Source organism: Nicrophorus vespilloides, unplaced genomic scaffold (genome assembly GCF_001412225.1).
Source record: "Nicrophorus vespilloides isolate i.1.1-1 unplaced genomic scaffold, Nicve_v1.0, whole genome shotgun sequence".
Classification (NCBI taxonomy): Eukaryota; Metazoa; Arthropoda; class Insecta; order Coleoptera; family Silphidae; genus Nicrophorus; species Nicrophorus vespilloides.
Window position 1 is genome coordinate 120,928 of NW_017096573.1, and position 16,615 is coordinate 137,542.

The 16,615-nt window shown below is 32.9% G+C and overlaps 1 protein-coding gene across 1 annotated transcript in view; it reads right to left on the reverse strand.

The window, feature by feature from the left end:
- Positions 1-486: 486 nt before the first annotated feature.
- LOC108557427 (leucine-rich repeat-containing protein 24-like) overlaps positions 487-16,615 on the reverse strand; it is a 51,453-nt gene continuing 35,324 nt past the window's right edge. The window contains exon 2 of the mRNA XM_017913934.1: positions 487-2,440. Coding sequence (XP_017769423.1) covers positions 543-2,399 — 1,857 coding nt within the window. The 5' untranslated portion in view covers positions 2,400-2,440 and the 3' untranslated portion in view covers positions 487-542. The remainder of the gene's footprint in view (positions 2,441-16,615) is intronic.

The window sequence follows — 16,615 nt, forward strand, 5'->3', positions numbered from 1 at the left end:
AAATGAATGTCTGCAAAATTTTGTTATCTACAACAGTGTTTCTAAAACTATTTGGTCCGCGACCTATTGCACTTAAAAAAATTAAAGAATAATCGCCAAATATTTTTGACGATCTACATAACAGTATTCTGTATTGAATATTGAATAATGAATAATAAATATATTTTTAAAATTTGATAAATAAAGAGAAATATTTAGGTCTATAACCCCAAAATTAACCCCAATCAAATTTTATAAAGAACAATTATCAAAAAAAGTCAACTGACCATAATTCTTTCTGTCCTAATAAATGAACATTATTTTGTAATTGGTTTGAAATAATTGATAGGATTATTTTTTTATAATTACTAAATTATATGTAAGGGATATGTTAAATAAAATGTTGTTCATACAGTAATATAGATAGATGTATTATTTTTGAAATAAGTATATACAAAAGTAAACAATTTCGTAAAGAAATGAGTTATCACTTAATATGTACACGGTTATTTTTTTAATTGATTATAATTTATATCACACTACACTTTTAATAATGATTACATTTACTGTTGATCCGTGGCCTCGATGGAATCAGGCGAAAGATCAGTTTGGGTTTGTGCTCCAACTGACTTAACATCTTTGCATTTGAGCTGTGGCGAGCCTACACAGAAGGGCGTCTCAAACTCTTCGTGTCTTGCAGGATAACCATCCGCTGTGTGCCTAACGGAAGGGGTGAAATGCCCGTAAGCCAGAAGCTCGGCATCTCTGCTCTGCGAGGGCGCTGAATTTGGGGAGGCCCTGGCGTAGGGTAGGGTGCGGTAGCAGGATGGGAAAAGGGGGGCGGACGTGTTCAAAAGTCCGACAGGATTCAGGTGAACGTCGGCGGTGAGTCGATAGTTACATCCCTTTTCGAGGAAGTCGCATTCTGTTTCATCTTGCCCGTCTCCTCCTTCGCGTCTTCTTCCTGTATCGTTGATGAGGTCAGGGTTCTGCTCCAATTGATAACAGCTCAAGAGTGGAGGATTGTTTATTGGGATCATAACCGAAGGGTTCATCTCGTTACTGTATATCAGAGCTTGCTGCCTGTCCATTAGCGTTACGTTGCTGCTCTCTTTGGAGATGTCCGAGTATTCGTCAACGCTGTCTTGGAAGAAGCTGTCTTTGGTGGAGTTGCTGATGATCAGGTTGCTGCTCTCCTTGGCCTTCCGTTTTGCAGCTTGACATTTAACTATCGAGAGGATTAGGGCTACGCAGATGATCAAGAAGGATATTCCCGTGGCCGAGAGTATTATGAGGATAAACTCGAATGGTAAAACGACAACTTCATAATCCGGTTCTTCTTTGAGGACGATGCGTATCGTGTAATTGGATTGTACGATTCCAGCCGCGTTTTCGGCGCTGCAAATGAACGTCCCGTTATCCTCGCGATTCGTATTATAAATGAACAGCTCGCTTTTTTTATCCTCTCCGCCTTCCTCGACGTAGTAAATAAGTCTTGTACCGGGGCTGACCATCGAGTCGTTCTGAAGAATTTGGTCGTGGAAGCGCCACGAGACGTGCGCCTCCGGAACGGCATTAATTTGACACAGAAGGGATACGTTCTTTCCTTCACCGATCTCCAGATAGAACGTAGTCGGGGAGACGTCGGGTAGACAGGCGAGCTCCTTCGGTGGTATCGATTTTAAAGGACGAAGCGCCAGCTTCGACGGACCGCTGCAAACGGGCTGTACCGAATGCGGAACGCTGAAAGACTCCAGCCAACCTCGGAACTCCAGCAGATGACAATCGCATTCCCAAGGATTCCCTTGCAGCTCGACACCTTTTACACCCACCGGGAATCCGTCCGGAATCGTCTTCAACTTGTTTCCATCGAGCCTCAACCACTCCAAACTCTTCAAACCATCGAAAGCTCCATCTTCAACCTCCTCCAACTCGCATCGGCTCATCTCCAAAGTGCTCAAATACCTGAGTTTATTGAAGCCATCTCGCTTTAAAATCCTAATAGGATTCGCGCTTAAACTCAACCTCATTAATGACAGACAATCGGAAAAAGCAGCGGAAGGAACTATTTCTAATCCGTTCTCAGACAAATCCAATTCCACCAAATTAGTCAACCCTTTGAAAGTGTGCTCATCTATCGTTGTGATCTGACATCTTGACAGGTATATCCTTTGGAGATTGATTAACTCCATCTTCGAGAATTTCTCATCCGGAAGATGGCGTAGATTGTTTCCTGCGAATTCTAAGACCTGGGTGCCGGTGTCCATACCTTCCGGTACCACCAGAAGACCACGGTCCGAGCATTCCACCGTTTGCTTGCCGTTCTTCCATTTGCATACGCAGGATTCGGGGCAGCTGCTCACCAAAGATGCCACACAGCACACAATCACAGCCAAAAGAACTCTGAATCTCCTCGGCATTCTGTTACAAGGACATTTGAATTCACATCCTCCAATACAATCTGAAACAAATACAAAACATATGAGTTAAACAATATTTATAACATATCTACAAAAAAATAAAATATTTCTTTATATCTTTCATCCTATTGGTATGTATATGGATAGGAAAAGAAATGCAATGATACTTAAGATAAACATTTTAATAAATATATTAGTATAGAAAAGAATTAATAAACAAAAATTCAAGAAGTGTGATAATAAAATATGATCAATATATTATATATCGAATATATAAATTTAATATAATTTGTAAGTAAAAAAAAATATAAAAGAAGAGATTTGAAAATCTCCTAACATTTAAAGTTAGGATATTCTATAAAAATCTATGTAAACTAGAATTTACATTGATTATTTAAACATACAAAAGTTAGTAAATTTTATGGCACTTATATATTTTGATTTAAATCATAAAATGTTGATATGACTTAAAGTATTAATAAATGCTGAAATAGTTTAATACATTAATAAATAAAAAGTGAATTAAGTTATATTTCAAATTAAAAAAATAAAAATTTATATATTTTTTTAAATTAGATTATATTTTTTTAAAATTGTGATTAAATTTAATAATCTATGTACATATTTTTGAAGACACAATGCTTTAGGACGTTGTTACCGTAAAACATCAAAACTAAACTCGTTTCGCTCGAATCGTTAATTCTCGCAGTTAAAGTATACAGTGAAATCCTTTTATCTAATAAACTTTGAAATAGTTTGTTCAATATAGTTGCATAGATAATAAGTAAATATTTTTTCTACAGCAATATCTCAAATAGTCCGGTTTCGATTAGTCCGGATTGATTATTTTTAATTACGCAAAATAAAAATAAATACAAAATATTTTTATTATAATATCAGAATATCTAATATATTTTCATATGGCTGACAAACTATATGTCTCATATAAGGTATATTAAGAATGCAGCATTAGTATAAAATAATTACAAATTTTAAAAGAAACATATTTGATGAATTAATTGAATAAAATTTTAATATTTACTCTTTAATATTTTCATTCAAATTGTTAAAAAATAATTACCAAATATTGCTAAATACAAAAAAAATATGCTTAATAAACTGCATATCTCATATTAGGTGGATTGCGGATGCATCATTATCATAAAATAACTGCAAATTGTAAATAATACGAATTTTATGAATGTTTATATTATTTGTTTAATAGTTTTATTGATATGTGCAAGGAATTAAAATGTGCATGGGAATCCTCGAGTGGTATTTTCGTGGTGGATGCGGTAAGTGCATTGTGACTGAGAGCACAATGTTGCAGTCAACATTACGTACGCTTTATATACTCTTTTATACGCCCTTTGAATGGGTTATATCTGAACACGCGAATTAATTGTTGTCATAGCACGCCGGATCCGTGGTGCGGAAGTAGCGGAGCGTGTAAGGAGCTTAACAATAGTCTCGATTGTGTGGATCTTGTGGTTTCCGGATAAGACTGGAATTCTCCTCAACGCCATGCGAACCACACCATTCTCAAACTCGAAACACATCACTCTCAAACCCTTCTCCCTCTGTACCCCGGCACCCCCACACAGATGCAGAAGACAATGTCGGAGATGGATAGAAACTGAGTGAGAGTGGGTGCATGTGTATGAGAGAACGAGAGAGAGATAGATGTCGCTGTCAACCGATTTATGTGACGGTCCTCCAAAACTATCTTGCATGTAACAAGGGAAACACGTAAGCCAACTATGACAGTTGCGCAACAGCAAATCACACCTAACAATCGAGGAGCAGGGAAAAGGAAAAACAAGCGAAACACGAGGGATGAACGAAATAAAAAAGGTAGGCCGTGAAGGTGGAAAATATATATAATACGGCTTTGTCGTCCGGGCTATATTTCACGTTTGATCCATTATTTGTTTTCCCTCGGGTCGCATGTGCGGGAATAGGTATGGTTCCGTACATACACACACATATATATGTATATATAGATATAGATTTAGGCCAACATCTCAAATTGAAAAATTCGAAAAACTTTACTGTGCTACACGTAAACCCGTAACAGATCCACTTTAAACAAATTCAACGGAAGCGCGTCGGAGCGCCACAAAACCGATCTTAAATATTTTATGCCCACCGGTTAAGACCTTCAAGAATAGTCCTCCCGCGATTCCAAAACAAAAAACAAGGAAACGAATATAGAGTCATCACCAATTATGTACCGAGATTACAAATGAATGGATTTATTAGCTGTTAATTAATAATATTAATAGAACCAACAAAAGCAAAACTGAAAATATTCATTACAATATGAATATAAAATTACTTATATTTTCGTATTAAACTAAATAATAAATACAGTGAAATCATTAGTTATTAGTGATCAAAATGTGGCTTACGAGGAGCCGCATGCGGCTCTTAAAGAGTTTTGTTAAGAGTGGCTCAATATATGTATCAGACAGGGCTACTAATAGCCAAATGCTTAGTCGCCCTACCCACAATGGAACCGACGACGGTTTGAATCCTGGTCAAGCCAGGCTCTTTGTGAGCCCTCTCGGTGCTTGCAGCAATATGACCATCGTTCATCACAGATGGACAGTCAAATGAATGATGTATGGACCTTCAGCCAAGTCGATGAACAATGACAGAGTTAAGGATAGTATCAGATTCACAGTCAAAGAAAATAGTGGAATTTCAGAGCATCAATATACTACTGAAGTTAACCTTCAAGACGAAATCCAACCAACAAATTCAAAAATCAAATCATCATATTGGTAATTATCCACCGAGAAAGATTTAATATTAACTGCGATCTTAAGTTTACTCAATGTTCACATTGATGAATAAATTATGAATAAAATTATACGACTTAAAAAGAAATGTATCAAAGATTCTTAAATGGAGGACGCGAAAACCTTGTTAGATTTTATTATGTTTTTATATCTTTATAATAACGCGTATAATACAGTCGCATGGAAGACCATCATGGATGAGGTAAACAAACGAGGAATTTTCCACTACCTCGAAAGTATTATAAGAAGCTACCTCAACGAGCGCTCTATAAAGGTTCTAAGCTCCCAAGGCGAAGAAGAAATGCTAATAAATAGCAGAGTTTCGCAGGGATCATTGCTAGGCCCCACCTATAGAACTTTTCTTACGACAGAGTGTTAAAGATCAATCAACCTGCAGACATAACGGTCATTGGATATGCGAATGACCTGGCAGTAGTGGTGGTAGCAAAATCAGAAAAGGAACTCACTGAAAAGGCAACGTTAGACACCAGAACTGGATTTCATAGAGAGGCTACTACTGATAGGAAGGAGGAAAATAAGGTCAATAAAAGTTTACTATGTCAGGCATAGAAATAATACCAAAGAAAGTCATTAAATACCTGGCCGTCTCCATTGACAGCAACTTGACCTACGCCCAGCACATCAGGGCAGTAGCCATCCGAGCAGCAGAAATAACTATAGCTGTAAGCAGGTTGATGCACTACATGGGTGGAACAAAGTCTAGCAAGAGAAGATTGCTAGGAGTAGTGGCACAGTATATTATGCTGTAAGCTGCTCCTATATGGGAACAAGCAATGACAGTGCTAAGCTATAGGAAAGCGCTAGAAACGGTCCAACGGAGAGGAGCAATTGGGATATACAGTGCGTACAAGACAATCTCCCGAAACTCAGTTCAGGTGATAACTGGTGTGCCACCTATTGAGCTTTTTGTTTTGGAGAGAGGTGAGAGGCAGAGGGGCGCGACGAATGCGGTTGCTAGAGCCAGACTGCTGCAAAATAGCAAGATAAATGGCACAGTTTGAAGAAAGGAATCTGGACTCGACGTCTAATCCCACAAATAGCGCCTTGGATAAGCAGAAAGCACGGAAAAACAACATTTCACCTAAGCCAGGCGCTGTCTGATCATGGATGCTTTGAAGTTGAAGTTGAAGTTTAAAAGTATTTATTAAGAGTAGATACATACATAGAGTTATTTTTTTAAGGGGTGGCGTACATGTGAGCTTGTGCTCATTTAGCCAGATGGATGCTTTGGCAAGTACCTGCACTTTATTGCAAAAAAGGAAGACGAAAGGTGCTGGTTTTGTGAGGAGGACGATAGCACCCGCTTTTTAGGTGCTGCAGATGGCTTTAAAGAAAACACGAGACAGAGGCAGAACTGGAAGTTCTGTTAGAGCCGGAAAATTTCGTCAGCAAAATGCTGAATGAATCAGAGGTGTTACTGAGTAAAGATAAAGACTAGGACAGTTGCAGTGGAGGCTAGCACTAACATGATACAAGGGAAGTTCCAAACAGGCAAAGACAATCAGCATCACAGAGTAGTACAGTGATACAGGTCCTATATGCTGACGAAGAAGAGCTGAGGTTTTAGTGCGGCAAGAATCCCATAGTACCACGACTTCACCCGTGATCCCTATGTAAAGTTTCCTTTACAAAAAAAATGTCTACACTATAGCAAATATACATTCATTTGCTTATTTTTCAAGAAATATTTCAATTACTGATAAAGAAATTTTTGTTCATTGCATTACGCATCTGAGCGACACATTGTCATGCAATATTTCTAAATTTGGCCATTAATTTCGACGACAAAAAATTAATTACAAAACTTTCTTAGACAGACAACTTCTCCATTCTAAATCACCTAAATTTATCTATGCAAAGAAATCAACACAATATGTTTTTCATCTCCAAAAATTAATTGAAAAATTTGACAAATATTTTCAAATAACGAACTTAATAACAATTTGATTATCCTTAAAAAAAATAAATTTTTATACCAAAAACTTTAGGCGTGGCTCTTAATATTTTCTTGTAGATAACTATGGCTCTTGCTGCAAAAAGTGTCGCTATCTCTGAGATATAAGATACATTATAAGATGAAATCTCATTAAAATCGAATATCTCTTGACCAATATCAAGGTAAATGTTATATTATATTATGAAGAATTCTAGACAAAAACGACATTTTTTGAATGAAATAATTGTGTTTTTTTTTTAATTTGTATGGATAATATGTTTTTATATTTGGTTAATAATACTAATATTGCAATTATAAAATCCTAATTACTTATGTCAATAAAGTTTATTAATATTGATTATAATATATTATTGTGTTTTAAAATTATACACAATTAATTATTAAAATAAAATAAATCCTTATAAAAAAAATATATTAGTTTAATTGATTTGTTTTTTTCTGAGATTTTTGGATCTTGATCGACGTAAATAAAAAAAATGTGAATGCGAGTATGGTTGTAAATGATGCGGGGAAGTTCAGTGTTTTGTGACAAGAAACAAAACTCTGGAGGCGACGAAGATTTGTGGTTGTACCCTCTTCTCAGACGAATGCTTGTCCCCACACCTACACAGAATGAACGCTCTAAACACGTGTTTTGCCCTGGAACGAGATTAGGTGGAGTAATGAATTCAATTTGTCATAATTTGCGGGGTCCGGATTGTATAAGACGTAAATAATTGCAATAGTTTTGTCGACTATTTATGGTGTGAGTGTGGTATGTGTTTTAAGGATGGTTTGAAGAGTGTGAGAGAAAGAGAGAGAGAGAGAGAGAGTGGAGAAAGGGTGGTAAATAGTTTAACTTGTTATCGTGGGACCCAAATTAGGGATGATTAATAGAGCGCTATTATATATCGGAACGAAGTGCTGCCTGCAATCGTCGCACACTCAAATTTGTAATCCGCCCATCCAGCCGCAAAACTTCTACCATCCGAAAATGGGCGGTGGTGGCACAGAGGCAGGAGTTGGGGTTGTAGTAACGTAATGTCTCGAGGTCAGGATGTATTAGGGAACACAAGTAGCTACTAAACACTGCACAACTTAAGTTTACCCTCGCTTCCGGGTCCCATCCATTTCTGACGTGACATCATCTTGAGGGATGCTGACCCCCCAACGAATCTATTCAATTTCCTGCTCACTATAATTAGAGTGGCAACTCATGTTTATTTCAGGTAAAATGTATGTCTATTTTTATGAACTCACATCATTATGTAACAAAATATAGCGAATATTATATAAATAAGTATAATAAAGTTTGAGTTAGTTACCTTAAATTTGATTATTTTGATTAGTAGAGTAATAATGAATTTAAATATAATTGAAACTTAAACCTGTATGAAAAATGTGTATATGAAATAAAGAATTATGATGAGAAACAGGCAAGTTTACAAATTGGCGTAATGCGAATGAACTATGGAAACTAAGTAAACGCAAGAAAGTTAGATCATAAAGAAAATAAAGTGTTTCCGGAAAAAAAATTGTATGAAAAATGGAAACTGGAAATAAAGTAATAGTTGTAAATCTGTGAACATTTCTCGAGTACAAATTATATAATTTAAATCATAAAAAACGCTTAATTTGATTTTTTTAGCGTAACATATAATTGGGAATATACAAAAAAAGTATTTTGATTTAATCAAATATTTGTTAAATTTAATATCATTAAAATAGTGAACTTTAATAAAACTTTTTTTTTATATACTTTTTCTTAAGTTATTGCCATTCTTTATAATAATATTAAATATGCAATAATTAATTATGTTATCAGTTTATTAAAAAAAAAGCATTGCTTCAAATTTCATTAATTCCATAATTATATATTTTTGATTTCTTCTTTATATAAAGTTATTATTAATAGAACATTAAATTTGATTTTGATTGCAGATTTTCAGTTTTATATTATAATGTAAATATTTAATCAATTTTTACTCATACAGTGAAACATTTTCTCCATATAAACTAATTTTGAATTTAATATACATATAACAGGACGTATGTATTGCATTTGCTTTGATCAATTCTGGAACTATGGGAATCCAAAGAACATAGTGAAAATGTAACGAATTCTTGTCCGTTAGCTCCTTCTTTTCATTCACGCTTTCTCCATTCCACGTAATAATGTTATAGCGGCGCCAATTGAAATGGTTTCGCTGGTAATTGGATTTATCGAGTTTCCGCAGAACTTTATGCGGGCCAGATCTTTACTATTCTCTCTCTCATACTAATACTCTCTTTGTTTCTTTCTCTCTCCTTCTCGATGTATATGTAATAGTGGCTGGTATTATCCGGTTAACTAAATCCGGGGCGGCCGCGTTCGTTACATGCCATTAATTAAAATTAGCAGAAACGATGGAAGCGCGCATACCCACACACGACCATATAAACTCAAAGGTATATGTATACAGTATATACATGAAGACAACCCTCAAAACCTTGGCCATCCAGGAAGACAAACACACGGCACGTTCTAATGCCCGGGCTGTGCTGCCTGCGGCTGCTCCTAATTTATTGCAGAAACCGGTCTGATCTGCTCTTCATCCCCTCTTCCATTTGCGGTTGTGGGTGTACATACTTATGTATTTACGCACGTATCAAACGGCCGAGAATCCTGAAATTTAATTATCATAAGCCAATTAAGCGCGTTTCCGAATTTATTCCATTTTCTTCCTCTTCCTTCCTTCCTCCTTGCATCAATATGTATTGTGTTGTTCCACCTACACCGATTGCCATTTTCAATTAGCAACTTGTTATTACATAAATCCAATGGAAAAGGAAATACGTTTCTGCTAAGGGGGATTGCCCTTTGATAAGGCTCTCCTGCGAAAGGTCCTTAATAGCATACACGTGCCACTGACAAGTGTATTATTAAAGCCGTGATTTAAGCCGATAAATTCTGAAACCGAAACTACAACGCTCGAACCCACATCGTTGCAACACAACCTCCGTTGCTTTCAAAAACATATTCATAAATTTCACCATTTCATATTCGTTATTTGCTCTGCAAAACCGAATACTAGCAGCAGCGCAAACAACAGCTACGACAAGAATCAAAAGGAAAAAAAAGGCTTTCGTTCGTTTTACTTTCTCTGAGTTACGAGCCACATTAAATACTGCATGAAATAGAAAAAAGGACGAGAAAAAAGGACGAACAACGTCCGATGGTCCTAGTTTCAAGCCCAGCTCGGTTTTATCGTTTGGGCCTCGGCTACGCTTTTCCGTTCATCATCAACTTAATAAAACATTCACTCGAAAACCTCGAGCTTCGACTCGCATTTCACTCCGTGTTCAACATTTTTATAGCTGCATAAAACGCAAACATTTCCTACATATTATTATTCTTATTATTATGATCATTTTTCAACTACCGTGTTTATTCTATCCCGACAAAACTTGTTTGTTTTGAAAAATTCTGCAATATTTTGCAGAACCGACAATACTATACGTAATTTATTGTATTTCATTTTGTTTCATTGCAATAGCATCAGTATACTAACATGTAAGCAATTTTATCAACTTTTAATAAGAAACTTTTTTGCCTAAGAAATAAATTACAATATTATGTTTATAAATTTTCAGTAAATTTTACGTATATTTTTTGCATTATGTAAATTTTACAGAATTTCTTATTTTCATTTTAATTGTATATATTTATAGATGGAATATTATATTTTATACATTTAGTATATGACAAAATTATTTCAAAGTAATATAATTAAAAAAAAACTGTACATGTGATTATAATTATATTTAATTTTTGAAAAAAAAATATAATTTTAATTTTAATGATATTTAAGTAAATTTGAAAATCTTCTTTTCAGTAAATTTAACGTGTTTTATATATTAATTAATAATTTTTACATGAAATATTATATCTAGTATAAAAATGCACAGAAAAAATTACATGTTGATGTTAAAAGTATATTTTTAACTCGATTAATTCAATGTTTTACTCAAAATTTTAAAGTAACGACATCAAAAAAAAAATATGTTTGAAGTTTTATGTGCTGTTTTCGGGAAATTTGTAATCTCATTATTTTCACTTTGCGAATGTTTTCAGCTAAAACTCAGCAAATATAATTTAGCAAATGACCCAGAATATATAAGTTAGTAAACATTAAAATCGCTTTGATATTAAAGTTCGCAAAATTTTTCTTTAATAAAGGTTTTTTATCTACATTCAATTAGAATGTATTAAATATACGGGTATGAAGTATATATATTCTAGAATTATTAGTCTGTTTTCGAAAATTTCAAAACAAACCTAAATTTTAATTCATCAAAATTAAAATGAATTCTAATAAAACAATACAAACAATTATTTATATATAAATGGTTATTTTTATTTCAGTCAAGTATTTATGCGGTTTTGAAGTCCTTATTTACTACAGTTTCAAACAGTGTCAAAACAATTACCCGCACTATGCAAGGCTTTAATGTAATTATAATCTACTACATTTTAGAAACATCGTATTTATTATATGAAACTACTGTAGAAGTTTAATACGTTAACTATTTTTATTAATATTTAAGTTTTTTTTATTAGCCGATTTAATATCAATATTTAGGTAAATTTTCATGTATTTAGTAAATTTTACGTACTTTTTATATTAGTTTACAAAACTCTCATTTATTAGTAGTTTGTTAAATTTAAGCACATTATTCTGAAATATCTCATTATATTGTTGTTTTTTTGTTGAATTTTCGAAAAAGTTCATCAACTGTAAGTTTGCAAATATATAAATCTATTAGGTTGACGTAATTTAACGTCGTCCGACGTCGTTGTAAACACATTTAACACCCGGTCCAGGGTACAGGACCCAGTGCAATTTCAATAGCCGATTAAGTTATAATTAATAGTTGCAATATTGTTTTGACTTAATGTGTATACATCGGCGGCTCCGCTTCCCTGTATGCCGCTTAGCAGCCGCCTAAGCTAAACTTTACAATTTGAGCCAAATTTAATTAACTGCCAGTCGTGTCCCAATCCCTTGGACCCATGAAACCAAAATCTATTTGTGTGTGTGTGCATGAGAGAGAGAAGGAGAGAATTAATCAATTGTTTCAAACATTTATTCGCAAGCAACGTTCGACTAATCCAACTTCTAAATCAGATCGTCATCATTAACAAAATTTTAATTGCAAATGTCCAAACGCCTCTCAATTATTATTTTATTTGTTCTATTATGTCTATTTGTTCTATTTACAGAATTAAAAGGTTCAATTTTTCAGTTTTATTTGTATATTGAATTTTGAATAAATTTAATAAAATAAACGGTAACTTTTATTATATTTTAATAGATAATCAATCAGGGAGGTTGAAAACCATTTTCATAAAATTTAGATCCGATATTGCTTCTCCAGTTCCTTTACCCCTATTCAGGGTGTTCCGCAGAGGTCACATCTGTTTCCCTGTTATATAATCTTTTTTTGTTGATATGTATAACACCGATCAGTACAACTTTGATCACAACCAATGTTCTCCACTATGTTGATTATATCATATTGTATTCCCATGCCTCTTCACTTCTGTCCTCTATACATAACCTTTAACATAACCATACTAAACATAAACCATAATGTTTTAACAAATGGCACCTGAAAATTAATCCTTCAAAAACAAAACTCTTTGTTCCCTATCATCGCATCAGCCCTCTCTTCTCCCAATTTTACTTTTCGAAAGTTAAAAAACCTTCGAATTCTCCTTGATTAGAAGCTAAATTTCAACTCTCATTTAAAACAGCTTAGATACAGAATAGATACTTCTGTACCTCCAAAAGATCTATCCATTATCAAAATTTCATATAAACCAGGTATGTAAATATGAAACCGGAATTTCGCATTAAATGGCCCTATCTGTCAATGTACCTAGTTACCGTCAAACCGCGTCAGTGGTATCCTTATTAACATACAAAGATTTTCAACTTACAATTTTCATACAAAGACTGATAGGTAACGTTGTACATGTTAAATTTTGTGACTGGAAACTACAATTTGTGGACAGCATTGATTTTCTGTTAGTATTTGAAGAAAACGGCTGCAGAATTGCATCTAATGCTTGTCGAAGCTTACAGTGAGCATGCTCTTGGTAAATCATAGTTTTTTGAGTGGTTTAAAAACTTCAAAAGTGAAATACGAAGAACGTGGAAGACCATCAAAAAAGTTTAAAGACAGCGATTTTCAAGCATTGCTGGACGAGGATGATGCTCAAACACAAAAACTCGCGGATCTATTAAATATGACACGAGAAGCCGTCTCCATACATTTGAAAGCCATGGGAAGATACATAAGATGGGAAAATGGGTTCTACGTGAACTGAATGAAAGACAACAGGAAAACAGAGCAGATAAAATAATTTGCCGTCCAATCATTGACAATGGTTTCCTTTTTATTTCCCAATATCGATATCGTTATAATATCGCATTGTATCTCGATACATGGTTTGTTTTAATTTTGTATATATTTGGTTACATATAAAAATTTAATATTCCCGGACGGAAAGCCGATAGTTCATTTCATGCACTCTTCTTTTTATTTTTTAATATTTACATATTTTAGTAGATATTTGAATATAAAATATACTGATTTAATAAAAAAATAAGTTTTCCTTTGATATGCAATTTATTAAATAAATATGTTAATATGATAATTTTATGTATTTATATTAATATTTATTATAGTTATTTTGAAATAAATATTGTACATTTGATTGAATTTTTGGTCTTCAAGGTTCGTTTTAAATAAAGTATACATTTTCATAATAATGTAATTTTACATATATTTGTGTAAGTTTTATAAATAAAGTTTTCTATATATTCACCACTTTCATTGCTCATATTTCTTAAAATTTTAAAATCAAAAAATATATTGTTGTTTTTTTTAATTACGTTACAAAATATCCCCGAGAAGTATAAAATATTTAGGTATATATCATAAATAATAAACAAATTATTCATATTCATATATTTTTTTTTCCAAATCGAACCTGAAAGTTCATTTCGTGTTAGAAGAAAATCTTATTTTACATAAATTTACGAGTATATGGAAAAAAATGTTTCGCTTAACAAGTATTTCACGTTACGAGTAAGACTATGGAACGAATTATACTCGTTATGGGAGATTCAACTGTATTTTAAACTGTAACAATTCTATTAAAGAAATATATAGTAAATATTTTCTTTTATGGAAGCTGTTAAAACCATGTAGTGTGAGCGAAAAACAACAAATATAAAACTACAGAATTCCAGTTAATGTGGTCTAAATTCTTCTATATTATACAGTGGGAAATGAAGTTCATGAGATAGGCGTGAGTTTGTTCACTGAATGGTACGTTATTTATCAAAGTTTGTAGACTAGTGGCGTTTCGAAAGTTAAAACAGGAGTGTTTGCGCTGGAAACCATTAGTGAATCAAGGAAAAAAGAAAAACAGTAATTAAGCTAATTAAAATGAAGAAGAAAAATAAAAAGTTGATTATAAATAAGAAGCAGTGAACGAGAGATGAAAGGAGTCGAATGCGAAATTATGATGAGAAATGTTAGAAAAAAATAAATGAGTTTTTTTTTGTCTTTATTATTTCTTTTATTGTGTTTTCTATTCAGGGTGTTGGAGAAAGAGAGAATGTCTTTGTTGCATCTACTCGGATCTTTAACGGGGTGGTAATAGCCTCGGGACTATGATTATTCATGCGCTTCGAATGACAACTTCCAACTACTCTCTCGCTCTGTCTTATTTCTCGAGGGGCTTTTCCATCGGTCTGGTTTACCTAGGTTAGGTGGAATTCAGCGTATATATTAAATTATGCTTAGTCTTGCTCTGCAAGAAAATTTTGCATAACTTGCAAACAATACAATATATATGTATATATCCATATACATACACGTATATAACGCACAGGGCTCGTCGTTCTGTACACGCTTTACGACCTTACAGCCTTTTCTGTTTGATCTACGAGCTTAATTCTTTGTTGATCTTCGCGTAATGAAACAACCCTCTCTCTCTCTCACACACACATACACCCATACACTGTCTCCCTCACCTCTAGCGCCGTACTGGAATATTACAACTTCGTCGTACATTAAAAACTTAAATAATATCCGAACAAAGGCAGTTTCGTGTTAAGTTCCGAGCTAACTAATCTACCGAGGTGAACCGCAGTTCGCTACTTTTTTCTCTCTCTCTCTCATTTTATTCCTATTTTTTTGTTCGCATTGAATTTTATCTCGGCTATAGTATGTGAAAACTTCGAAGGACTTGCATGAGCGTCATTTCGCAGTTACTTCTAATCTGTTTTGTTCTGAAAATCTGTTTTGATACAATAAATGGTAAATGAAACAACTTGAGAAACTAACGTTTCTATTTCTATAGAAAATTGATAATATTCATAATAATCACTTTTATGAAATGGTTTTACATTGTAGCAATATCTCGAATACTGATTACTCGAGTTTCGTCAACTGTTTGAAACCGTACTAATCGAGGACGTAATAACCGCATACAAACAGTGTTAAAAAAATGATCAACGTCCTCAAGAAAATTAATAAAATATAATAAATTCCATAAAAAAACTTTTCAATTACAATTTTTTTACATATTTATTCAATGTTTAGTTTAAATTTCTTTATAGTTGATTCAATAAAATTCAAAATAATTGATCAAATATAGATATTATGATAGGAAACTTTTTAATTTTGTAAAATTATTTTCACAAAAATGATTTTTTTTTAAAGATATTTATCAAAAAAGTTTTTAATTTTTTTCAATGATTAGTTTAAATTTCTTTAAAGTTAATTCAATATAAATCTTCATGAAAATTAACAAAATATAGAAAAATTCGATAGGAAATAAAATAGTTTTGAATAAAAAAATACACTGTTTTTTTCATATTTGGATTATATTTACCAATAAAATTTTAACATATGTTCAATGTATAGATTTAATTTGTTATTACTAGATTATCTATGAAAATCCATATAACACACATTTATTCATCATTTATTGCTTCTATTAGTAAAGTTTTTAAAGTAAAACCGATAATATTTATAAGTTGAATTTACTTTTCTCTTTGTAATTTGTACTTCAAGAAAATGGATGAAATCTACAAAGATTCGATAGAAAAGTAATTTTTTTGTGTAGTTTTTTTATTTAATATTTCTATGTATTAATAATTTACTCGTGTGGCTTCCGAGAAACTTCGTTAAATTTAAAGTTAGTAACTAATTTATATACATATATAATTGATTATATTGAGGAAAAACAAAATTTATTAGTTTCTAAGTATGTTTACTATATAAAAATTAGATAAAAATATCTTCATCTTCACTACGATCTGATTGTTTGTTTTAATTAATTTTAATTTCATTATATATATTTTAATCACTCAAAATTACCCTTTTTAGCATCT